At 59.8% G+C, this 23,025-nt stretch overlaps 2 protein-coding genes across 7 annotated transcripts in view; one reads left to right on the top strand and one right to left on the bottom strand.

Moving 5' to 3' along the window:
- Il34 (interleukin 34) overlaps positions 1-4,997 on the top strand; it is a 48,643-nt gene extending 43,646 nt beyond the window's left edge. For 3 of the 4 annotated variants that reach the window (XM_070026259.1, XM_070026261.1, XM_070026260.1), the window contains exons 3-7: positions 814-947; positions 2,480-2,557; positions 2,785-2,946; positions 4,161-4,296; positions 4,500-4,997. In XM_070026259.1, coding sequence (XP_069882360.1) covers positions 814-947; positions 2,480-2,557; positions 2,785-2,946; positions 4,161-4,296; positions 4,500-4,663 — 674 coding nt within the window. In that variant the 3' untranslated portion in view covers positions 4,664-4,997. The remainder of the gene's footprint in view (positions 1-813; positions 948-2,479; positions 2,558-2,784; positions 2,947-4,160; positions 4,297-4,499) is intronic. The other variant, XM_070026262.1, reaches the window with a different exon arrangement.
- Positions 4,998-6,032: 1,035 nt separating this feature from the next.
- Positions 6,033-22,167, bottom strand: Mtss2 (MTSS I-BAR domain containing 2). Of its 3 annotated transcripts, none has more exons than XM_070026255.1 (14): positions 21,835-22,167; positions 17,520-17,581; positions 17,341-17,414; positions 16,606-16,690; positions 16,441-16,532; positions 16,284-16,358; positions 14,933-15,090; positions 14,481-14,588; positions 13,563-13,660; positions 12,573-12,798; positions 9,620-9,694; positions 9,117-9,293; positions 8,752-8,917; positions 6,033-8,562 (listed from the first exon to the last, which is right to left on the bottom strand). In XM_070026255.1, the coding sequence occupies exons 1-14, from the start codon at positions 21,901-21,903 to the stop codon at positions 7,781-7,783; spliced, it is 2,247 nt and encodes a 748-aa protein (XP_069882356.1). In that variant the 5' UTR covers positions 21,904-22,167; the 3' UTR covers positions 6,033-7,780. The 3 variants fall into 3 exon arrangements, with proteins under 3 accessions (XP_069882356.1, XP_069882357.1, XP_069882359.1); XM_070026256.1 differs by having other exon boundaries at positions 12,573-12,702; XM_070026258.1 differs by lacking the exon at positions 21,835-22,167 and adding an exon at positions 17,977-17,995.
- Between the last annotated feature and the right edge of the window lie 858 nt (positions 22,168-23,025).

The following is a 23,025-nucleotide window of genomic DNA, read 5'->3' as shown; positions in this document are numbered from 1 at the left end:
TTAACATTTTTTTTTTGGTAGTCCTGGGGCTTGAACTTAGGGCCTGAGTACTGTCCCTGATCTTTTGGGCTCAGGGCTCTACCACTTGAGCCACACTCCATGTCTGGATTTTTTTGGTGCTTAATTTGAGATAGGAGTCTTATGGACTTTCCTGCCCTGGCTGTCTTTGAACCACTATCCTCAGCAGCCTTCTGAGTATCTAGGATTACAGGTGAGAGCTACCAGTGCCTGATTCCACATTTTCCTCTAGTTTTTCCTGTTCAAGTATGTGGAACAAAGGTTGTTTTCAGACCATAGTGACCTCTAGTGGCAAAGACTGGTACTGTTTTAAAAGATAACAGCATTTGTTGGGACAGCTGCTAAACTGTGAAGTGCCTCAGACTCACCCTACATTTAATAGAGAGGAATGGCACATTTCGATAGAGCAGGAAAGAAAGTCTCTTGGGTCACGCTGGTCATTTATAAATTATGTTTTAATCTGTGCCCTCCTGGGGCTCAAACTCAGGACCTTGGGGTTCAAACTCAGGACCTAGGCGCAGTCTCTGAACTTTTGTGCTCAAGGCTAGCGCTCTACCACCTGAGCCACAGTTCCACTTCTGGCATTTTGGTGGTTATTTGGAGATCAGAGTCTTAAGGACATTCTTGCCCAGGCTGGCTTTGAACTGTGATCCTCAGATCTCAGCCTCCTGAGTAGCTAGGATTACAGACGTGAGCTACAGGCGCCCCGCTTGGATGACATTATGTATGCAGAATGTAGGGAGATGTGGGTGCCGTTCCTGGTGCTCATGGGGTCTCTTTGGGTGTGGTCCACAGATCTTGGGATCCTCTTTGGCATGGCCTTGGGGAACGAGAGTTTGGAGGTGTGGCCCTTGGCTCAGAACAAGGAGTGTGATATTACCGGCTACCTGCGGGTCAAGCTTCAGTACAAGAACCGACTTCAGTACATGGTAACCTCACGGGTACCTGCCGTGGCTCACCCCGCACAGGGTTCTGGACAGTCAGGGCCCCTCCTTGGACCTGGGTTAGCCCCAAGGTTACCATAGCTTCCTTCTGCATCTTTCTCTGTCACGTGATTGACGTACTTGGTTTGCACTCACTGCCCCCTTCCCATCCCCCTCCCATCATCTCCCAGGGCCCCACCTCTCCTCAGCCTGATATTTGAGCCCACCCCAACCTGGTACTCATCCTATGGCCCAGGAAGGGACTGCAGGAAGTCTTAGGGGACCCCTAGGCAGGGGAGAAAAAGACCTACAAATTGAAATGTTTTGGTTTCTTTTCTTTTCTTTTTTCTTGCTGGTCTTGGGGCTTGAACTCAGGGCCTGGGTATTGTCCCTGAGCTGCTTTTGCTGAAAGCTGGCATTTTATCACTTGAGCCACAGCTCCACTTCTGGCTTTTGTTGTTGTTGTTTATTGGAGGTATCTCACAGCCTTACCTGTTCAGGCTGGCTTTGAACTACAGATCTCAGCCTCCTGAATAGCTAGAATTATAGGCATGAGCCAATGGTTCCTGGCTGTTAGTTCTTTTTGAAGAGTGGAGATATCCACATGACTCTACATGTCTTTTTTTTTATTTTATTTTCATATTTTGGTCAGTCGTAGGGTTTGAACTCTGGGCCTTGGTGATGTCCCTGTTCTTCGGCTTAAGGCTAGCACTCTAGTGCTTGAGCCACAGCACCACTTCTGGCTTTTTCTGCCTATGTGGTGCTGAAGAATGGAACCCAGGGCCTCATGAATGCAAGGCAAACACTCTACCACTGAGCCACCTTCCCAGCCCCCTTATTTTGGTCGTGGGGCCTGAACTCTGGGCCTGGGTACTGTCCCTCAGCTCTTCAGCCAAGGCAAGCGTTCTACCACTGAGCCACAGCACCACTTCCGGCCTTTTCTGCTTATGTGGTGCTGCAGAATCAAACCCAGGGCCTCCTGCATGCAAGGCAAGCACTCTACCACTGAGCCACCTTCCCAGCCCCCCTTATTTTACTTTTGAGACACAATCTTTTTTGTGTCACCCAAGCTGGCCCTGGACTCACAATCTTCCTGCTGGGATTATAGGTGTGCATCACCATGCCTGGCTCTATACGTGTTTTTCAATAACAGCCTTACTGACATACAGTTCTCCTACTATTCAACCCATTTAAATTGTTCCACTCACTGGTGTTTGGTGTGTTCATAGAATTGTGCAATCATTACTTGTAGTTATTTCTAGACCATCTCCCTCATTCCTCAAATAATGCCTTCCTAAATACCATAGGTCTTTCCTCCCAAAAGCTCTGCGTTCATAGGAACGGTGTGTTTGCTTCGTCCCGCCCTGCCTCTCAGAGCAAAGCGAGGTGTCGTTAGTCTCATGGGAAACCTGGGCTACGTCTGGCTAGAGAAGCCTCTCGCCCTTGTGGGCTGGGCCTTGCTTGGCTCTCTCCTGTGTCAGCTTCTATCTAAGACATTTCTGCCTATGATTTCCTGGTTTGTTCCTGTATCTTTCTAGAAACACTACTTCCCCATCAACTACAGGATCAGCGTGCCTTATGAGGGGGTGCTCAGAGTTGCCAACATCACCAGGCTGGTGAGGATCCCCTGGGACTGGGCCCGTGAACCCCCTCAGAGGCCATGTGGGTCTTGGCAGGTGGTGCTGCCATACACGCATCTTTCGTCAGCCGCTCAATCAAGCCTGCTCCCCCTCCCCCAATCAGACTCCAGGTTGTTCCCTTGGAGGGGCAGATCCCAGGGGGAGGCGATCACAGCCCAGAGGCCTGCAGTTGGGGGTTCCATTGACTTCTCCTGTCCCTGCAGCAGAGGGCCCGGGTGAGTGCGCGTGAACTGCGCTATCTGTGGGTCTTGGTGAGTCTCAACGCCACGGAGTCCGTGCAGAGCGTGCTGCTGGAGGGCCACCCATCCTGGAAGTACCTGCAGGAGGTGCAGACGCTGCTGGTGAACGTCCAGGAGGGCCTCACGGTGAGCTGCGCGGCCGAGTGAGCGTGTGGGTCCCACAGGGGTGGCCAGGGTGTGGCTGCGGAGGGAAGAGGGGAGTGCATGGAAAGTTCTGGCATGTCCAAGGTGGGGAGAGAGCGTGGGAAGAGGAGCCTAAGGAAGGAGAAGGCTTGTACCTGTAATCCTAGCTACTGAAGAGGCTGAGCTCTGAGGGTCACCAGCCTGGTTCAAAGCCAGCCTGTGCAGGAAAGTCCAGGAGACTTTTCTCTCATTTACCACCAAATAGCCGGAAGTCGAGCTGTGACCCAAGTGGTAGAGAATTAGCCTTCAGCCAAAAAAGCTCAGGGATCGAGTCCAGGTTCTAAGATAAAGCCTCAGCGCACACACACACACACACACACACACACACACACACACACACACACACACACACACACACACACACCACACTCTCTACAGGATCTGCCTTAAGTTAAAGCCTCAGCACACACACACACACACACACACACACACACACACACACACACACACACACACACACACACACACACACACACACACACACACACACACACACACCACACTCTCTACAGGATCTGCCTTAAATCCAGAAAGAGGTCACTCTGTAATTCTTCATTACATCTGCCCTACATCCAAATAGAGCTGTGCACTGGTACTGCAGAGTACTGTTGAGCTGTGGCGTTCGGGGGTTACGGGGGTCGCAATTCAGCACAGATGTGTTTCCTAGGCTGCTACAGCCTTCAGGAAGGTTGTCCCCAGCAAGGCCCCGTATTTCTCATGATGCCTCTGCTTTCCCCTATATATAGGCTTCTGGTGCCCAACTCGTTTCCATGTGCTCCCTTTTGCTAGGCATTGAGAAGCCATTAGAGCTTGGGGCCAAACACCAGGCCCTGCCTACGTGATTTGCAGCTCAGTGTCTCTCGCGAGGCTCTTCTCTTGTCCCTTGCAGTTGATGGAGTTTTCCCTGGTCAGGGGGCTGGCTCCTGCCTGCAGTGAGCAGCCATGTACATGCTAGAATAGTAAGGAGGCCCCAAGGCCTGTGCCCTGTGGTGGTTTTTCCAGCGATGGAGAAACAGACGTCCCTGTGTTGTACTTGGGTTCAGGGCAATGACTGGGTCACAAGAAATCCTTCAGTGATCTGGGGCAGCTCTAGGCGGGGTGGCCTCTTTTTTTTTTTTTTTTTTTTTTTACGGGTCCTGACCTTTCTTCCCTCACAGGATGTGGAGATCAGTCCGCAGGTAGAAGCAGTGTTATCCCTTCTGAGTACCCCAGGTCTGAGTCTGAAACTGGTGCGGCCCAAAGCCTTGCTGGACAACTGCTTCCGGGTCATGGAGCTTCTGTACTGCTCTTGCTGTAAGGAGTGCCGGGGCTTCTGGGCCTGTGTTAGCATGTCCTCTGCCCCTGCCCACAGTGCCAGGCCCTTCTGGAAGCTGCGGTGGACCCTGAGCATGGTGGTGGTGGGAGGGTGTTAAGAAATGCTGCTGGGGCGGGGTGGGGGGGGAGGTGGGCAGGCCTGACTTCTCCTGCAGTCTCGCGTGTCTCTCCGGTTCTTGCAGGCAAACAAAGCTCCATCCTAAGATGGCAGGACTGTGAGGTGCAGAGTCCTCAGCGCCATGGGCCAGAGCCTTCCCTGCAGTGTGCAGCCACCCAGGTGTACCCGCCGCCCCGGCCACCCCTCACCTCCCTGCCCCTGTCCCCAGGCTTGAGCACTAGGCCCTAGATTCAGGGCACAGGGCTGAGCTTCTTGCCCTGAGCAGTCTGGAGGTTGGCTCTGGAAGGGCCAATGGATGAGTCCCAGGAGCTGGGCGGCCTGAGCTGTTGTGAGGCGGTGGTGGGGAGGCCCCTAGGAAAGGGGGTGCCTCTGAGCCCAGCTCCCCACCTCCCTGGAGGCTGTTTCATTCCTCAGGTGGGCGGACAGGGATGGGGACCACCGAGGCATTCCAGCTGGGCTGAGTATGGGGTGCTGGGCTGCGGGCAGAGCCAAATGCCACATCTTGCCACACTAATGCGTTTCCACTTCTTTTTATTTTTCTATTAAATGCCCACTTGTTTGGTTTGGTTTGGTTTGCTTTGCCTTTGCAAAGGTGAGCTTGGGAGAGGTGGACAGCCGGCTCAGACCATGGGAAGACAGGTGGAAAGGTTGACCCAGCCCAGGGCTGGGTCTGGAGCCTCACCCAGGGGCATCGAGGAGGGAGTTCCTTCGAAGGCCTGCCCTCCTGTGGACCCCAGCAGGCCAGAGGGGTGTCTGGGATCCTCTTTCCTTCTAGCTGTCCCCAGAAAAAACAAGGGGGAGGGCACTTCAAGAGACTCAGGTCCAGTGCCTCTGTGAGGCCTGCCCGGGTGTGGGGTGACAAAGGCCAGGGTGCAGGGGCAGGACGGGCCCGAGCCGCGGCCCTGGGAAGTCAGGCGGAGGCGGTGTTAACTACAGTACCACTTTATTAATACTGGAATCTTCACAGTGCATTTGTTACTTGTAGCAGTGACTATTTAAATCGAGGGAAGGATGACGTGAGGGGTGGGGTGGGGGTGGGGGAAAGAGGAGAATTTGTCCAAAAACAGAAAGAAAAGAAACAAAATGGTCCAGATGGGATGCAGGGAGAAGGGGGGAGGGGGAGGGAGGACTGGGGGGAGGGGTGAGCGAGAAAGGGTAAGTAGGAACCAAGGAGAGAGGCCTTGGGGTGGGAAAATAAATTAAAAAAAAAAAAAAAGGAACAAGTTAACAACAGCACCAGAAAAGTTACTTCAGTCAAAAGACGCTTCTGAAAAGAATATTTCTCTGTACAAAACGAAAAATAAAATGAATGTAAATAAGTTCCCCCAAACCAAAGTCTGTGAGATGTGGGATGGTGGCTCGGATCCCGAGGGGGTGGGGGACGAGGTGGTCACGACACGGGAGCAGGGGTGGAGTATATACAGACTTGGGGGGGGCAGGGGTTCCCCAGCCCAGCCTCCCTTCCCAGCAGGAGCCAAAAGCAGTGAGTTCTCTCCCGTGGGGGACCGCCCCCCCCCGCCAGGCCCAGCCACCCCCCTGCCACCCCCCCATCCCCCCGCCAGGCCCAGCCACACCCCTGCCACCCCCCCATCCCCTGCCAGGCCCAGCCACGCCCCTGCCACCCCTCACGCATCCCGTATCTCAGTTCTCCATCAGCCCTCCTGGGGAACCCCCCCCACATGGCCCTGGGGTAGGCAAAGTGCAGCTGAAAATCCACCCCCAGGACCCCCAAACTAACCACCTGCTCCTCTGGCCCCCACATCTGGGAGTTCTGGTACCTTCTGAGTCTGGTGGGCCAGGCACTCAGCTGAGTGGTTCTCAGACCTACAGATGTGCTGGGCCCCGCTCTCTAGCCCTGGGGAGCCCTGCGTGGTGGTGGGGGGAACGCCTTCCACAAAGGAATCTCTGGGACGTCAGAGGCGCCTGGCTGGCCTGCCAACGTCCCAGTTTATGGCACATGAGCGCCCAGGAGCTCAAGCCTGGACCAGCCCGGACGCACTCCATCCGGACCAAGGCAAGCCGCTCTCCAGACCCCGGGATCACCGGAGTCCCGCCGCCTCCTTCACTACCCTGTGGCCACCGCACACTCCCTCCTCTTGCCCTAGGCTCACATGCTTTGACCTGCTCAGGTTTGGCCTGCCTCGGGGGCGTGGAGTGGGAGGCAGCCCCACTCCTCTCTATCCCCCCCCCCCCCGCTGCCAGCCAGCGCCAGGCCCGCAGTGGGACCCACTGCAGAGTGGCATCTCCTCTGGCAACAGAGAGTCCAAGCCAATCTCCCCGGACTCAGTGCCAGACACGGGTTGGCAGCTCGGGTCCCGCCCTGCCCAGCCTCCTGACTGCACTCCAGAGTTGGAGGCAACAAGGGTGGCTCCCCTGGCTCTGGGGGATCCCATCCCATCCTTCTCCTCTTGCCACAGGCCCAGAAGGCCTCCATCTATCTCTCAGGCACTCAAAGACACACACCCTGTTCCACCGGCTCACCCCCCCCCCCCAGTCCTTGTCTGGGGTCAGTTCCACTTTATTATGGTCATAAAATACTCCCCCCTCCGCCCCCCCCACATCCTTTCCTGCTCCAGCCTCCAAATGCCACCAGTGAAGGTCTCAGTGTACCCAGACGATGGGACTTCCGGAACAGCCCCTCGGCATGGCGGCTGGCCCCGCGGCCCCATGCCCTTCTAGGTTCTTCTTTGTGCTCTGCCTGGCACTTTACAGGGCAGGAAAGCTGGAGGGTCCCTCAAACCTTCCTGATGCGCCCCTACATTTCCTCCCCCAAGATCCCTCTTTTGGGCCTCTCAGCTCCCTTCCCCACAGGGGAGCCTGTCCTAAAATCAACCTGTCCTAACCCTAGTCGCCAATTAGACTTAGTCCCTTGTGGGGGGGGAACCAGCCGCTCCCCAGCCACCCTGTCCCCCACGTGATGAGGAGCTTGGAGAGGCAGGGATGAGGGAGAAGGGAAATGGAGGCCGGGGGCTCAGGCAGGGAAGGGGTGGGGAGCCAGCATTCAAGGATCTGGGGCTCCGTGACTCTGGGGACCCCAGGCCAGGCGGGACTGGGGAGGCTGAGGAAGGCTGGCTTAGCCCTTGCTCACGGGCTCAGGTTTCCATGAGGCAGGGTCTGCAGGGAGGAAGAGGAGGAACAGACTAGGCAGGGAAAGTATAAAACAGGCTCTAAAACCAGTTAAAGGCCCGCAGGCTCCACCCTGGCGAGGTGTGTGAAGGACGTGGCTTTGCCTTGTCCCTGGCGTGGATTCCACTCCTGGCTGTGCTATGGCTCCGAGTGGCCGCTGTCACAGACCAGGCCACCTGCTTGCATCAGGGCCACACAGGGTGGGGGAGGGTGGCGCCATCATAAGATGCGGGGTGCCGACCTGTCGTTGGTGACGGTCCTGCGCAGCCGGACCCCTCGGCGGATGGCCACCAGCATGTCTTCAGCCGGGGGGTCGCTGGTGGCAGCAGGGGGCGGGGTGGGCGTCTCCTCGGCCGGGGTGGCTGACAGCGCTGTGGGGAAGGGGAACTGACCTTCGCCCAGGGCGTGGGCACCGGCCACCAGCTCCCCGAGCTTTTCCACCAGGCTGTGCCGGTTGGCGGCCAGCTGCTGCTCGTCGTCCTCGGCGGCCAGCCCAGATCCCACCCCTGGGTAGCCGGCGGCGTCCGGGGACGGGCTGCCCCAGGCCGTGGGCAGGCTGAGGCGCTTGGGGGAGGCCTTGGCGAGGTCCGGCGCCAGGGGTGAGGCCGCCTCATCTGTGTAAAAGACACACTCCTCGCTGCCTGCCCGCGTGGGCCCTGCATAGCCAGGGGAGTCGGGCACCGTGGGGGTCTTCACGGGGACGATCGGCGGCCGGATGGGGATGGGGCCCGCGCTGGACAGGGCGCGGCGCACGGTGGGCTTGGTGGAGGGCGTGCGGCGGATGGTGGCTACGCCAGGGGGCGCGCCCGAGGGCAGCCCGGAGGCGGTGGGCAGCCCGGCGGTGGGCAGCCCGGCGGTGGAGGCTGGGCGCTTGGTCTGGATAAGGCGCCGGTAGTTCTGGGCGATGTTGCTGTTGCGAGGGATGGTGGATGACTTGTCGAACTCGGGGGGGCCCTCGCTGTCCGCATCCCCGTTCACGGAGTAGCAATCGTAGTCTGAGCCTGGGGACGCAGAGTGCAGTGAGTCCAGGGCCCAGAGGCCCCCCACCCAGCTTGAGCCCCATCTGCCCAAAGTGGACCCGGAGAGGAAGCGCCCTGCTTGTGAGGGCCCGCTGTCCATGGTAGGGCGCTGGGGCTCTCGGAAGGATGGGTGAGCACCCCCAGTCCTGGGAGGGCAGCCCGAAGGCCCACCTTGGGAGGGGATGGTGTCCTCGGAGCACGAGGGCGTGGTGGTCTGCGTGCTGTACCCGCTCGAGTACTGCAGGGAGTCCCGGCTGCTCTTCTGGTGCTCCAGGCTCAGGCCGCGGGTCAGCACCATGGCCAGGTCGCTGGCCGCAGGGGACACCTCTTCACCATGCTGCGGGGGGGGGGGGGGGTCACATCGCAGGTGAAATGAAGCCTCACTCCGGGCCTGCGCCCTCTGCCTAGACTCCAGGCAGCCCACGGAGTTGTGGTGGTTGGAGCTGGTGCTGGAGACCACTGACAACTGAGATGGGCACGAAGGCCAGGCCTGGTGGGGCGGCCCAGGGCGCTACCCACTACCACTACCCACTTACCTTGGCTGCGATGGTGGCAGGGGACATGCGGGGCCGCGGGGCCTCCTCCCCACTGGGGCCCAGCGGGCCTCCACTCGCGGAGCCCGGCTCTGTGTCCCGGAGGAGCTCCACTCGGTCCTTCCTCCGCTGTAGGGTGGCGCCCAAGGGCTGCTCATGGGGGCCGGCCTTGGTCCAGTCCTGCAGGGTGTGGCAAGCACGTCAGGGACCCTTGGCCTTGCTGCCATGGCCGTGTGTGTGTGTGTGGGGGGGTCAGTGTGCCCAAGGCACAGACTATCCAGGTCTGTGAGGGGCTTCTGGCTCACAGGCATGGCCAAGGCCACGGGCGTGGGGTTATGGAAGTGGTGACCCCTCTGTCCCGCCAGGCCCCGGGACAGGATGTCCCATGTCATGGGGTCTGGGTGTCTGTCTCATAGTGGCAGATGCTGTGCGCATGCCAGGCACCAGCTGGGTGGGCTCGGGATGGACATCAGGTGAGAGTCGCGGGCTGGGGCAGGCGCACTGACCGAGGTTGGGGAGCTGCACTCGCTCACAGACTGGCAGGTTTCCGAGGCTTCAGAGGACGCGGAGCTGGAGGACTTCTGCCGTGCAGAGGCAAGTAGGCGGGCAGGGCAGTGGGGGGGGGGGGTGGGGAGGAGAGAAAAGCTGTGGTCCTAGTGCCAGCATTGAGTGGGTGCTGTGTTAAGTCACACCACCCTGTGTCTCCTCCTAGGGTCACAGCCCCCAGTGCTGCCTTCAGCAGGTGGCAGCCTAAGCCTACAGCCTCCCCTTGCCTCAGCCCGCAGCCGCACAGTCTGACGGTTCACCACAGGCCCTGCCACCAGTGACCTGCCCGTGGCCAACCAGGGACAGAGAGACACAGCTGAGTGGCACTATCTTCTCAGGAAGGGAATGCCCGGAAGTGGGGGGAGGGAGGTGGAACGTGTCATCCTATGCACGCCAAGCTGAGCACTCCACTCAGCATGAGGGGAGATACCTCAGGAAGCTGAGACCCGAGGATCATGGTTGTAAGTCACCCCAACAAGAGAGTCTGTGAGGCTCTTAATTCCAATTAACCATCAAAAAGCCAGAGATGGCTCAAGTAGTAGAGCACCAGCCTTGGGCAAAAAAAAATGCTCAAGGACAGCACGTAGGTCTTGAGTTCAAGCCTAGGAATGGTGCACGCATGTGTGTGCACACACAAACACACACATACACACACACCGAAAACAACAACAACAACAACAAAACAAATCCAACAACAGAAAAAGATTGGAAAGGAGGCAATGATGACAGTCAGTAAGCTGGGTCCAGAGCCTGGAGTCCCACGCTTAGAAGGCTCACTTGAGATCAGGAGTTTGAAATTAGGCTAGATAATATACTAATATACACCAGGTCTCAAAAAAAAAACCTGTAAGTTACCAGAATTAATACATCATTTTAAGAATGATTATATATACAAGGTCAGAAAAAAACTGTATTTTAATACCAGTACTAACAAATAGGGATGTAATTTATAATAGCACCAACAAATACCCAAATAACTAGGAAAAAAATCAATGAATAGAGGCAAGATATTTACAGAAAAATGACAAAAAATTATTACAAGAACTGAAGCCTAAATAGACAGACATGCAATCTCACTTAAAATCCCCAGTAATTTTTTTGTTTGTGTGTAAAATCTGACAACTTGATCTTAAAATTTATAAGGAAATGCATGGGAGTAAAAACAGGTGATTCTGAAGTCTAACAATGCAGGAGAACTTTCCTTATCACGCTGTGAATTTTCACAGTTACGGTAATTATGATGGTGTGGTCCGGGTATAATAATAGTTAAATTAGCTGGATGACAGAGTATGAAATTCAGACAATGGGGGAGACTGTGGGGAAGGTAATTGGGGACTTCAGTGTGCTTTTTTTTTTTTTTTTTGGAACATTTCTGTAAGTTTAAAATGACTCAAGAATAAAAATTTAAAACAAGCTAGCCTTGGTGATGCGCATCTGAAACCTCAGCATTCAGGAGGCTGGGGCAGGAGGATCTCAAGTTCAGATCAGAAGATCCAGAATGGACAATGGAGGGGAAAAGGAAATGAACAACAGAAAATAAGAGACACAGGGTATAGTGGCTCAAACTATAATCCTAGCTACCTAGGAGGCAGAGACTTAAGAAGACAGCAGTTCAAGGCCAGGTCCAGGCAAAAAGTTCACAAGACTCCATTTCAACCCGTGTCTGGGCCCAGTGGCACAGGCTATCCCTACGATGTGGGATGCAAAATTAGGAGGATCATGGACCAGGCTAGCACAGGCATAACGTGGGACATATCATGAAAATAACATAAGAGGGCTGGTTGCTCTGCACTGGTGGCTCATGCCTGTAATCCTAGCTACTCAGAGCGTGGTTCCAAGCCAGCCTAGGCAAGGAAGCCCATGAGACTGTTATCTCCAATTAACTACCTAAAAAAAAAAAGCTGGAACTAGAGCTGCAGCTCAATCATTAGAGCCCTAGACTTGAGCATAAAAGCTCAGGGACAAGGGACAGAGCCCAGGCCCTGAGTTCAAAGCCCCAGGATTGACATCAAAAAGAAAAAGAGGCTGGTGGAGTAGCTCAAATGGTAATGTTCTTGCCTAGCAAGTGCAGCAAGCAGAGAGAGAGAGAGAGAGAGAGAGAGAGAGAGAGAGAGAGAGAGAGAGAGAGAGAGAGAGAGAGAGAGAGAGGAGGGGGGAAGGGAGCTGGGAAGGTGCTCAGTGGTAGAGTGCTTGCTTTGCATGCATGAGAGAGACCCTTGGTTCGATTCCTCAGCACCACATAAGCAGAAAAGGCTGGAAGTGGGGCTGAGGCTTAAGTGGTAGAGCATTAGTCTACAGCCGAAGAGCTGAGGGACAGCACCCAGGCCCAGAGTTCAGGCAAAAAAAAAGACAGAGAGAGACAGAGAGACAGAGAGAAAAAGAAAGAGAGAAAGAGAGAGAGACAGACAGAGAGACAGAGACTGAGTGCATGCGCACAAGAACGCACACATGGGACATGGAGAAAACACAGGATGGAATGAAAACATAGGACGGGATGATGTATATTTAATTAGAATCCCAGCAGGAGAGAACAGAGAAAATGGAAGTAGGGATAAAGAGATAAAGGCTGTGGCTCTGGGTCTAGCTCAGTGGCAGAGCACTCGCCTAATACACATAAGGTCCCGTGTTCAATCCCTAGCACCATCAAAGAAAAAAAGAAAGAAAAAAGATGCCAGATTGGATAAAGCAAGAAAACCCTGACATATGCTGTTTATGAGAGACTCATCTCAAACATAATGATATGGTGCATTTACAAGTAAAGAGATGGAAATCACTAATACAAATATAGAACACAGTGAGACCAGTCAGTCTCAATGGCTAGAAGGGCCCCGCAGGCGGGCAGCCTGAAGCCAGCGGGAGGCTGCTGCACCCCGCCCCCCTGCTTCTCCCGCAGAGCCCCTGCCGCCCCCTCACCTGGCTGGTGATGTCTGAAGGCATGGGTGAGGGGGGCTTGGAGTAGGTGGCGTCTTGGGAGACGAAGCCGGAGTCGTGGGAGGAGACGCTGGAGAGGCGGGTAGTGGCGGTGGCGGCTGGCTGTGCCAGGCTGCGGTAGCGACAGGTGGAACCGGGTGAGTATGATTGGGCGCCCCCGGGCCATGGGGCTCCGCCACCCTTGGCACTGCTACTGCTGCTGGGGGCACTAAGGGAGTGAAGGGAGGAGGACACAGCAGCCGGACAGGGAGACATGGGGTGTGTGTGGACGGGGGTGGGGGTGGGGTGACAGACGAGGGAGGGGAGAGAGTTGAGGGGCAGAGGAAGGAAAAGATCATGTCAGACGAGGAGGGCCTGAGACCGGGTAGGAGGAGCCGGGCCCTGGGGCGGCGTGGCCTGTGAGCCCCGCCCCCTCGGTGCCTCAGCCTGGCCTGTAGCATAGTTGTCCTTGGGGTAGACAGGGAAACTGAGTCATCAAGTTAGGTCTGGGCGCAGTTCTTGTGTCTAACCTGCCTTCCTGCTTTGCCCTCGCCCTCCCATGGCATTTGGATGTGGAAGCTGTGGTCATGGCCTGTGTGGAGCAGGAGGCGCCCTTCCAGGTGGCCCCGAAACTGACCTCCACCCCATCATGTCCCCCTCCCTTGTCCCATGCCTTCACCCAGGGGTCACTTCCCGAGGTGACCCTCCCTCTCCCTGGGGATACCACCCGAGGCTCTGAGTGCTGCGTTCCCTGAAGGATTCATTGGCTATATATACATATATATGAATACATATATATATTCATTCATTTCAGAAATGAAGCTACTGCCCACACCCCTCTCTTGGGACCACAGACATGCTTTTCCTCTACACTTAGAAATCCTTGAACACCACAGGAGTTATGCGAATTCTCCAAAGTAGCTCCTGGTACAGCTTTGCTGGGTGCTTCTCTAGTCCCTGCTAGGACCTCCACCCATGCTCCCCTGCACTGACCTGCACATGCTGGACTTCCGGGAGCTGGAGCTGCTGGGTGACGAGGGTGGGGTCTGGTAGGACCAGCTGTAGTCTGAGCCCTTCAGGTCTTTGATCACCTGGATAGGGACATGAATGGGGGGAGGGGAGAGGCGGTCACTGATGGTACCCCTGAACCTAGGAGCCTTGTCCCTTTTCTGGGGCTTCTCAGAGCCGGTAGGGTCAGACATCCTCCATTCTCTTCCCAACTGTAAACCATGCCCAGGAACCCCAACCCTCCTCTGGACTTCTTTTTACTGCAAGCTCCTCACTGGCGTGCGGAGAAGACTCTGAGGTCGGCCTGGGGCCAGGGGAACGTGGGAGAAGCCGATGCTGAGGATGTATGATCACTGGCGGGGAAGCCAGATGCCAGGCTGAAGTACCGGTGACGTCATGGGTTCAAATCATTACTGAACCGCTCTGAGTCTCACTTTGTGAACTGGGCCCCTGCGGGGGTCTCAGGGAGAAGACCCTAGGGAGAGTGCCTGGCAGATGCTGGGCATACAGGACGTGCCTGAGGAGAGCAATGCCATGGGAGCTGGCAGTGAGGGCTGTGGGAGCAGGCAGAGGGAGAGGTGGGCAGGAGGGCTGGGGTCTGGAGGGTGGGACCCTGGGTATGGCTGGACAGCAGTCACTGTCAGCTTCGGAAGGGCCAAGCCCCCAGGCGCCCGAGACTTCCACCCACCTGTCTCACTTTGAGATCCTGTCGGGTCCCAGGTCTCCCAGAATCACTTGGGCAGGTGATTCTGGATACCCCACCACGGCTGTCGGAATGTATCTGCTTTCTACTCCTAGGTGCCTCCCCGAGGTGCTGTTCCCTTTCCTCTTCCACAGTCCCCAGCTAAGCAGCTGGCCCCGTGTCCCTGCTGCCCCTAGCCTGCGGCCACAGGCGGGTCGCACCTGCTCGCTGGCGGGAGGCAGCTTGTGCGGTTCTGCAGTCAGCACCACCAGGTCGTCGATGATGCCCTGCAGGTGGGTGATCTCGCCCAGCATGGTCAGCTCACCGTTCTGGGGAAGCAGTAATGGAGAGCGGATGGCCCTGCCGCCCACCTGCTCCTCCGTGGAGAACATTGCGCCTCTCCCTTCTCACCCTTCTCCACTACCAGCACTGCCTGGGGCTGGCAGAGGCTGGGCCGGCACTGCCCAGGTAGCTGGCACGACCCACTGCCCAGGTCCAATCAGCACACGATGTACTAGGACACCTGCTTTCATGCCAGGAGCGTGTGCCCCCTCCCCCCCAAATACCCCCACTGAGAAGTGAGCTTGGCAACCAAGAGGTCCACCCTGCGCCTGTCCCATGCCCTGCGCCTGCCCCACAACCCTGGGGCCCCCCGAGTCACCAAGAAACCCACCACCACAGGTTGGAGGAAGGTGATGAAGGTGCAGAAGCGGCCCCGCTCCTCGATCAGGGCCCGCCGCACGGCCTGCTTCTCTGTCTCCTCCAGCAGCAGGTACATGTCATTGACATCCTGCAGGGCGCTGTCCAGCTGCGGCTGCAGGTCTCCTTTCCCTGCAGGGTTGGGAGGAGAGGCTGCGCTGGGGACACTGGCCTGGTTTGCTGCATCCATGGCTAACGCCTGTGGTGGCGTCCCTGGCTGGGGGTCTGGGTACTAGTGTGGGGGCCAGGGAGAGGGAGGGCACACTGTAAGGCTTGTGGAGGGGAGGGTCCCACCAGAGCAGGCAGAGAGCACAGACAGACAGACACACACACATATGCACGCGCGTGCGTGCGTAAGACACCAAGCTGCAAAGCCAGCCAGGATCTAGGGTGGGCAGGACTGACCAGAGGCCAGCTGCAGGCCCAGGCCTCCTAGGATACCCTCACTGTTCTGGAAATGCCCTTTGTCTCGTGGGGCGCGGGGAGGGGGCTGGAAGCAGGCCAAAATGGGGCAGGGTGTAGGCCAGACCACTGGCAGGTGTGGAGGTGAGGAGGGCCAGGGCTGGGCTGGGGAGCAGGGGAGAGGGGTGTCTCAGCGTGGGCCCCACACAGCCTGGGGGGGGGAGGAGCGATGCACAAAGACAGCAACAGCAATACGGAGAAGCAGCAAGAGAGAGAGAGAGAGAGAGGAGAGAGGATGACAGCGGAGGATGCGACAGGGAAGGCTGTGGCCGGCACGGACAGCGCGGAGCAGCCAGGACCCGGGCTCCCCACCCCACCCCAGCAGCCAGCTCCCCGGGGCTGGCGGGCTGGCTGAGCAGAGGCCCCTGGCACCTCGGCCTGGGGGCTCTGGAGGCCTGGGTGGGACTGTGCCCCAGGCCCCTCCCTTGGTGGCTCCTTCCAGGGTCCCTGGGCTGGGGAAACAGACAGATGCGAGGAGGATGGGCAGGGCGGCTGAGGGATGGACATTTGACTTACCAAGTAGCTCTACAGGAAGGATGTGGGAGGAGAGGAGGAGAGACAGAGAAAGAAAGAATGTGTGAAAGACAGCCGGATGGACAGTGTCTCTCCTGGGGGCGGGGAGGGGTCTGCACCCTGCCAGGGGTGGAGGAGGAGGCTCTGTGTCTCCCAAGAGGGAGGGCCTGGGCAGCCTGGGGCGCAGGGAGCTCCCCCTCTGTCCCACCCGAGGGGCTGGATGGCTGGTTCTGTGCTGGGGCAGGACTCCTCTGGACGGAATGAGGCTCTGAGGCACCCCAGAGGGCGGTGTGGGCGCTATGGAGGGGGGCCCGTGGGCCTGGGCCGCGGTGGGCAGCTCAGGGCTCTACCTTTGCGCGCTTTCTTCTGCAGTTTCAGAGTGTCTGACGACTTCTTCTTGATCTCGTGCCGGGCCCGTTTGTACTCTGTGCAGGGGTGAGGGGAGAGGCTGTAATGGGAGACTCCTGTGGAGAAGGGTGGGCCGCCGCGGCAGGACCCCCGCTCTACCTTTTGCGTGGTCCTTGTCCAGTTGGTTGGCAGACTTCTTCCAGTCCTCGATGCGCTCCTGCAGCGGGTTGATGAGGCTCTCCAGCAGGGCGCTGCGGGCAGGGGCCGGGGGTCAGAGCCCGGGCGGGGAGGATGGGGTGCCCTCCCCCCTGCCTGCCCACTCACTTGGTGAACTGCCGCAGCTTTGTCTCGATGCTGCGGTGGCGCATGCACATGCGGGTGAGCGCAGAGCCGATGTCCCGCGTGGCCCCTGGCGAGGAAGCGCGAGGCGTGGGAAGGAGCCCCACGCGGGCCCCTGCAGTTCCGGCCTCGGGCCACCAGGGGGCGAGCTGGCCACGCAGACGCTGCGACCCGCCCACATTCCCCGCAGTCCCGCGGCCCCCGGGGGTTCGATCTGGCCCTGTATTTCCCAAGCTCCTCCGCGGCGCAGGACCGGCCCTCCCCGGCCCTCCCACCACCCTGCGGCTGCAGGTGCCTAGGAGGCGCCCCTTCCTTCCGCGATCGGGGAGCCCCACCGCCGGCCTCCTCTATTCCCGTGGGGGCAGCCCCCGGTTCCAGGGGTCCCTGCGCTGGAGAGAGTGTGTGCACACGCCCCCGAGCTGTGGTACGGCTGCTGGAAGGAATGGGGGCCCAGAGGGCAGAGGAGCTGCTGAGTCCCCAAGGTTCCAGCCAGTGTGGTTGCGGGGTCAGCTGAGCTTCCGGCAGTAAGAAGGGAATCCGGGGTAACAGCCCTGTCACCCCTCACCCACCCCTGCCCCACATGCTGCGCGCCTTTGGCACCACAGGGCTCACTCCTGCCACAGCCATCCAATTCCGTCCTAAGATCTGGCCCCGGGGTCTGATGTTCTCCCCCCACCCCCAGCCCTTGCGGCCTCCATGCCCAGCCACACCCCTCCCCACCTCGGGTGTTGGTGGCCATGTCGGCCACTTTCTGGAAGGCATCTAGGAAGGCCACAGCAGCCAGCACGGTGGTCCTAGGGAGATGGACAGCAGGGCGGGCAGATGGTCAACAGGTTCAGGGCCCTCCTCTGCTCCCCGCTTCCCAGGGGGAGGAGGGGGGGGGACCCGGGCAGCCTCACCTCAGCTGGGAGTGCAGCTTCGTGGCCTTCGAGTTGAAGTCCTCCCAGATAGGGTAGGAGCTCTGTCAGGGAGAAGGAGAGGAAGGAAACACTGTGTGGAGGGGCCGCCCAGCGCTCTGCCTGCCCCCTCCCCACCCTGCTCCTTCCTGCTGCCCAGATCTGAGATGGCCTTGTGTCCAGAGAGGAGGCTCCTGTGTGGTGAGGGAGGAGGGCACCCATGGCAGCACCAGCCAGGCGGATGGATGGGCCCTGGTAACAGGTGTCTCTGCCTAGCCCTCTCGGCCCCTGATGTCAGGAAGCCCACCCAGCTGTGTGCAGCTGTGGCCATGGGGCCCCTGTGCTCCCTCAGTGGACAGCAGTTCCTGTCTCCTCTGGGCTTCCTGCCGGGGATCTTGGCTGAGCTCAACGAAGGGCACCATGTTCCTCAGGCATGCTACCTAGGAAGGTGGGCACTGACCTGCTGCCACAGTGGAGGCCACTGTGTGGGCTCAGGTCTGAGGTGGGCTTGGAAGCTGCTGCTGGCAGGCTAGCCATCTCTCAGGCCCGAGGCAGTGGCTCCCAGGCCTGGGGAGGCTGTGGCTGCTGCAGGGCCTGGCCAGCCTGCCTAGGACAACCAGGCCCCAGGCTGAATGGGGCCTTGTGTGGCCAACAGAGCCACCTTTCTCCACCCCCCACTCCCCTCCCCTCCAGGGAAACAGTGTGGCCTTTATCCCAGCCTGGCCCAAGGCTCCACATTGGGAGGGGGTTTCCCAGTAGGGAGGTCCAGCTCCTGGTGACCGGAGTTGTCCAGTCTGATTAAGGGGCTTTTCTGGCCAATGCACTTTCCCCATGGCCGCAGGGCCTGATGAAATCTCAGCTTTGGCCAAGGGCCTGGGAGGGGGGGTTATTCTTTGAAGGGTTACCCTGGCCCAGCAGAGCCCCCGTCCTTGGCCCCAGTGGGCCCCTTCCCCTCCATGTGCAGGATGGCACTGAGGGCTGGCCTTTTCCCTAGGGAAGGGGCAAGTCAGAGCACCAGCTCCTAAGGCCTCAGGGGAGCTCTGCTCGGCTGGAAGCTCAGGGTAGATCTAGCCAGTCTCTTCAGGCCAGGAGAGTCACAGGGACAGCAGGAAGGAGGGGGCAGTGTCAGAGAACCTCAGAAATTCTTCCCTCCCAGCCCAGCCCAGCCAGTGTCCAGAGAAAGCAAATATTTATAAAGTGCACCAAGGTTGGAAGAAGCAAGGTTGGAAAGGGGCCTGGGAGATGGCCGCTGGCAGCCCTGAATTGCTGAACACGGCCCTGGCCCACACTCCCATCGCCTAGACTCCATGCTGCCGGGAAACCTAAGACCTTCCTTGGTTCAGGGAAAATATTGGGATGCAGGGGGTCCAAAGCCAGCTGTCCTGGCCCCTATGAGATTTTCTAGTTCTCCCAGCGGCCCCTGGGTGGTCCTGGAGAGTGAGTGCTTTCCCAGGGGCAGGGGCTAGCACAGGGCATGATGAGCCCAGGTCACTCTCAGCAGATGAACCTGGTAGCTCAGTCTTTAAGGGCTTGGGATTCTGTTCCCCATCCCCTTTGGGTCACAAAGCACCCCAGAAACAAAGAGAAGGGAAAAGCCGGAGTGCCGGGGGCCCCAGGGTGAATGTCCCTGCCTTCACCTGGCCTGAGTGCTGAGCTCCTGGTATATCACTCCCGTCTCTGCTGACCAGGTGCCCTGGTGGCTTGGCCTTGCGCCACGGTGTGCTCACCTTGGAGTGTCACAGCCATGCTGGGAGATGCCTCTTATCATCGCTTTCATTTTACTGATGGGGAAATGGAGGCTCACTGCGGTCAAGTGACTTGTCTGAGGCCTCAGGATGGTAGGATCAGGGTGTGACCCAGTGCCTGACAAGTCACTCTCTGTCAGGGTAGAGGGATCCCGTTTGGGGGGGTGCACCCAGGCGGGAGGTGGCAGGGACTGCAGCGATGGGAAGATACTCAGCTCTCCCCAAGCACTGGGGGATGGGCAGGAGAGAAACCAGTGAGGAGACCACAGTTGTGACCCCAGGAAGGACCCCAGGCTTCAGTTCCAGAAAAAGGTCTCTAGAAAACTCTGGGCAAGCATACACCCCTCCGAGCCTTGGTTTCCTCACCTGTAAAATTAGGACTGTACTTGGCGCATCAGGTCAATGTGTGGCCTCCAGGGGGCACTAGCAGGCAGAGTAGCCAGCCAGTAGCCAGAGTTCATTCTAAACCTCTGCTAGGTCATCTCCCCCCAACCCAAGCAGCGCCTGTGTCTGGGCCAGCTCCCCATTGTGGAGGCATTTTCTGAGGCTTCATTGGCTTTGCTGAAGGTGTTGGCTCATCTCTGGGTTCACTGGGCCTATGGCTTGGCTTAGGCCGAGAAGAAGGGCATGCTGGCCCCGGGCTGGTGCCCTCCTCCAGCCATCCAGCCATAGGTGGGGAGCCCATCCCCTCTCCCTTGTTCTGGCCTCTTAGGGTGGGGGCCACTAGGAGAGCACCCTCGGGCTAGGAGTCTTGCTGGGAGCGGCCCGACCAGGTGAGCTCATTCTCCTTGACCCAGCACTGAGCGAGATGGCCAGAAGCTGCTGACCAGCCTCCAGGTGGCCCCCGGCCAGGGTCCCTAAACACATGCATGTGTCATCTGTGGGGACAAATCTATTTGTGGAGTCACCGCACATGCCTCCACATGTCTGGAAATCCTGCCTGCCGCCTAGCCTGCTCCGCTTGCTGTGACCCAGGCCCCAGGTTCTCTCCGTCTCATCCCAAATTCCTTGCAATCGGTGGCGGGAGGACACAGCCCCGCGCTTCCCTGGGCAGAAGTGGCTGCTGCTCCCTGCAGGGTTTGCTGTGCCACTGCCGGTGGGAGGAGGTGTGCGGACTCCCACCCTCAGCCAGCTCAGGAATGGCCGGGGTAGGTGGTCTGGCCTGTCCGGTCCCTAAACTGATCGTGGTGCCAGGCAGGGCACTGTAATGTCCACAGGGCAAATCAAGCCAGCAGCGGGCCAGCAGAAGAGTCCCAGGGGGAGCCCGCCGCGGTGGGGGTACCCACATGCTGATAACTGCCGTCAGGCAAGTGGCTTCCAGACTCTTCCTAGAGGAGCAGGGGCTTGGCAACAGCTTCCAGGGCTGCTCACTGGGAGGGAACCCCAACCTCTTGTCTATGTGCAAGCCTCCACCTCCAAGTACCCACAAGGCATGGCTCTGGTCGCCAGAACCCTGTGGTGTCTCCCTGCCCCCAAGGCCTGGTCTGATTTGGTGATGTGTTTTTGGCAAGGGTGTGTGTGGCTGTGAGGGAGACCTTTGAGACTTCCTGTGGGGAGTAGACCTTTTCCCTGCCTGCAGTCCTGCGCCTTCATCCAAGACCAAAGAAGGGGGACAGGGAAGAGGGGTAGGAATGCTCGTTCCCAGGCCCTGGCCCTGTCACGGCAGGACGCCCTGTTGAAAACCTGGTCTCCTTGGGGGAGAGAACCCCCTACACACACACACACACACCCCTCCCATGAACAATGGGGGCTGAGGTCAGGGGCAGGGTCCAACAGTCTCCTTAATGACCTTGAGCCATTCGTAGGCCTCAGTTTCCCCACGTGGTGGTGGTGGGGAGACTGACCCAGTCTCAGGCACGGATGCTACTCTGATGGGGTGCGTGAGGCTGGACTTACCCAGCCTGACCTTGGGTGATGGGGGGAGGGTTGGCGCTGAGGATCAGGAGTAGGAACGGGGCTCCTCTGGTTTGCTCCACCGTCCCCCCTCTTCTCCCAAGGTGATGATACGGGCTTATCCTTGGGATGGGGGAGAGACGTTAGGGCCCTGGGGTTGTTGGGGGCGGGGCTGGGTCCTGCCCAGAGGCCGAGGCCGGCGGGGAAGGAGTTAAAGGCTCTGCTTTATTATTATGATTATTATTTTTCCATCTTCGGCGGTGACAGCATTGTCTGGGCTCCGCGGCCCATGGGAGGGGGGAGGACACCGGGGAGGGGGACTGTGGTGGAAGGGGGCGGAGGCCGGAGACACCTCGGACCCATCAAAGGGCCCTAAGAGTCGGCCTGAAGCCAAACCCCATTCAGGATTTGGGGGTCAGGGGCGCAGAAGGCCCGCACGTACCCAGGCTCGGGTCAGGGCGACCTGGGCAAGGCATGGACACCCCAACACGCGAGCACCCACACCCCCTCAGGCTGGCAGCCGGACTCCGGGGCGCAGGGCAGAGGCAGGCGGGAGGCGCTGGGACAAGGACACCGACGCCGCGGCGCCCAGCCCCGGCCGCGCGCGGCCGCCCGCCGCCCCGCGGCCCCCGAGGGGACCCTCGCCCGCAGCCGCGCGCCCGCCCCGGCGCCCCGGTTACCTTCATGTCGTTGACGATGGCCTGGAAGAGCCCGCCCAGGGCGCCGCACTCCTTCTCCGCCGTCTCCATGCTGGGGCCGGGCGGGCCGCGGCGGCGGGGCGCGCAGGGGCGCGGGCAGCGGCGCAGGGGAGGGGACCGGGCCGCGGCGGGAGCTGCTCCGAGGCCGCGCCGGGGCCTCCCGCCTCCGGGCCGCGCTCAGCGGCCGGCCGCGCCGTGCTCCGGGGTCGCGGGCCGCCGGCGGGCGGCGCGGGCCATGTCGCGGCGGGGCTGGCGGCGGCGCGGGGGGCGCGGCGCGGCGCGGGCGGCTGGCGGCGCAGCCTGGGCGCGGGGACTGGAGCGGCGGCGGTAATCCGAGCCGCGGAGCTGGGCGTCACGTGGGCGCGGCGGAGGGAGGACCGCGGGGAGGGCGCGGGAGGGGGCTGTGGGAACGACCGGGCGGGCGCAGGCCCATTCACGGCCAGGAACCAGGGCTTTGAAATCCGAGCCCGGGCGCTGCCAGACTGGTCGGGCGAGCGGGGCCGGCGGGCGCGGGCGCCACCGCGGGTCGGGGTGGCGCTGGGGCGGGGCCCACCCAGCCCCCCGCGGGACTGAATTGGGGGGGGCCCAGCCCCCCTCACTCCTCCTCGCCCTGGTCTGGGGCGGGGAGCTGTCCGAGCTTTCAAAGATGCGGCCTTTGGCGCATCGGCCGGACCGAGGGCCAGCCCGGAGCGGGCGCGCGGGCTGCGGTGGGGAGCGTGCCCGCCCCGGGGCGGCTCACCGGGGCGCAGGCCCTCCACACGTTCGGACTCTCCTCCCTAAGATCTCTGGCTGCCTTTGCAAGTGGTTCTGAAGTCGCCCCGTGAGGTGCCCGAGGCCGGACTTCCCTGGGGGTTGGGGTGGGTCGTGGCAGTCTCCTGAGCCCGGGGCAACCTCCGGAGTCACGAGTGGGGGTCCAGGTCGGGCCTGCGGGGCGTCCTGATGCCTGCGCCCGCGGGCGGCGGCCGGAGCCCGCGGGTGGGGGCACTCTCCCCGGGCAGCGCGGGCTCCCGCCCGGGACACAGTGGCACGGCTCCTCCCCACGCCCGGGCAGCCGGGCCGCTCGCGAACTCACCAGGCAGCCAAGGCGAGGGGTGCCAAAGCACGGACAGGCGACCCTGGCATACACAGGTGCAGCCAAACCAGTGATTGGGGGACCCCCCCCCCCCCACCGGA

The sequence above is a fragment of the Dipodomys merriami genome, unplaced genomic scaffold, assembly GCF_024711535.1.
Source record: "Dipodomys merriami isolate MVZ:Mamm:240054 unplaced genomic scaffold, mDipMer1.0.p SCAF_176, whole genome shotgun sequence".
Taxonomy (NCBI): Eukaryota; Metazoa; Chordata; class Mammalia; order Rodentia; family Heteromyidae; genus Dipodomys; species Dipodomys merriami.
The sequence above is the reverse complement of the archived record's forward strand: the minus strand, read 5'-3'. Positions and strand labels throughout refer to the sequence as shown.

Excerpts from the sequence above, each read along its gene's own strand:
- Mtss2 (XM_070026255.1), bottom strand. The coding sequence starts at position 21,903 with ATGGAGACGGCGGAGAAGGAGTGCGGCGCCCTGGGCGGGCTCTTCCAG. Across the intron at positions 16,533-16,605 it reads AAGCTGCGGCAGTTCACCAA|CGCCCTGCTGGAGAGCCTCA; the intron begins GTGAGTGGGCAG and ends CCCTGCCCGCAG. Across the intron at positions 15,091-16,283 it reads GCAGAAGAAAGCGCGCAAAG|GGAAAGGAGACCTGCAGCCG; the intron begins GTAGAGCCCTGA and ends CCAACCCTGCAG.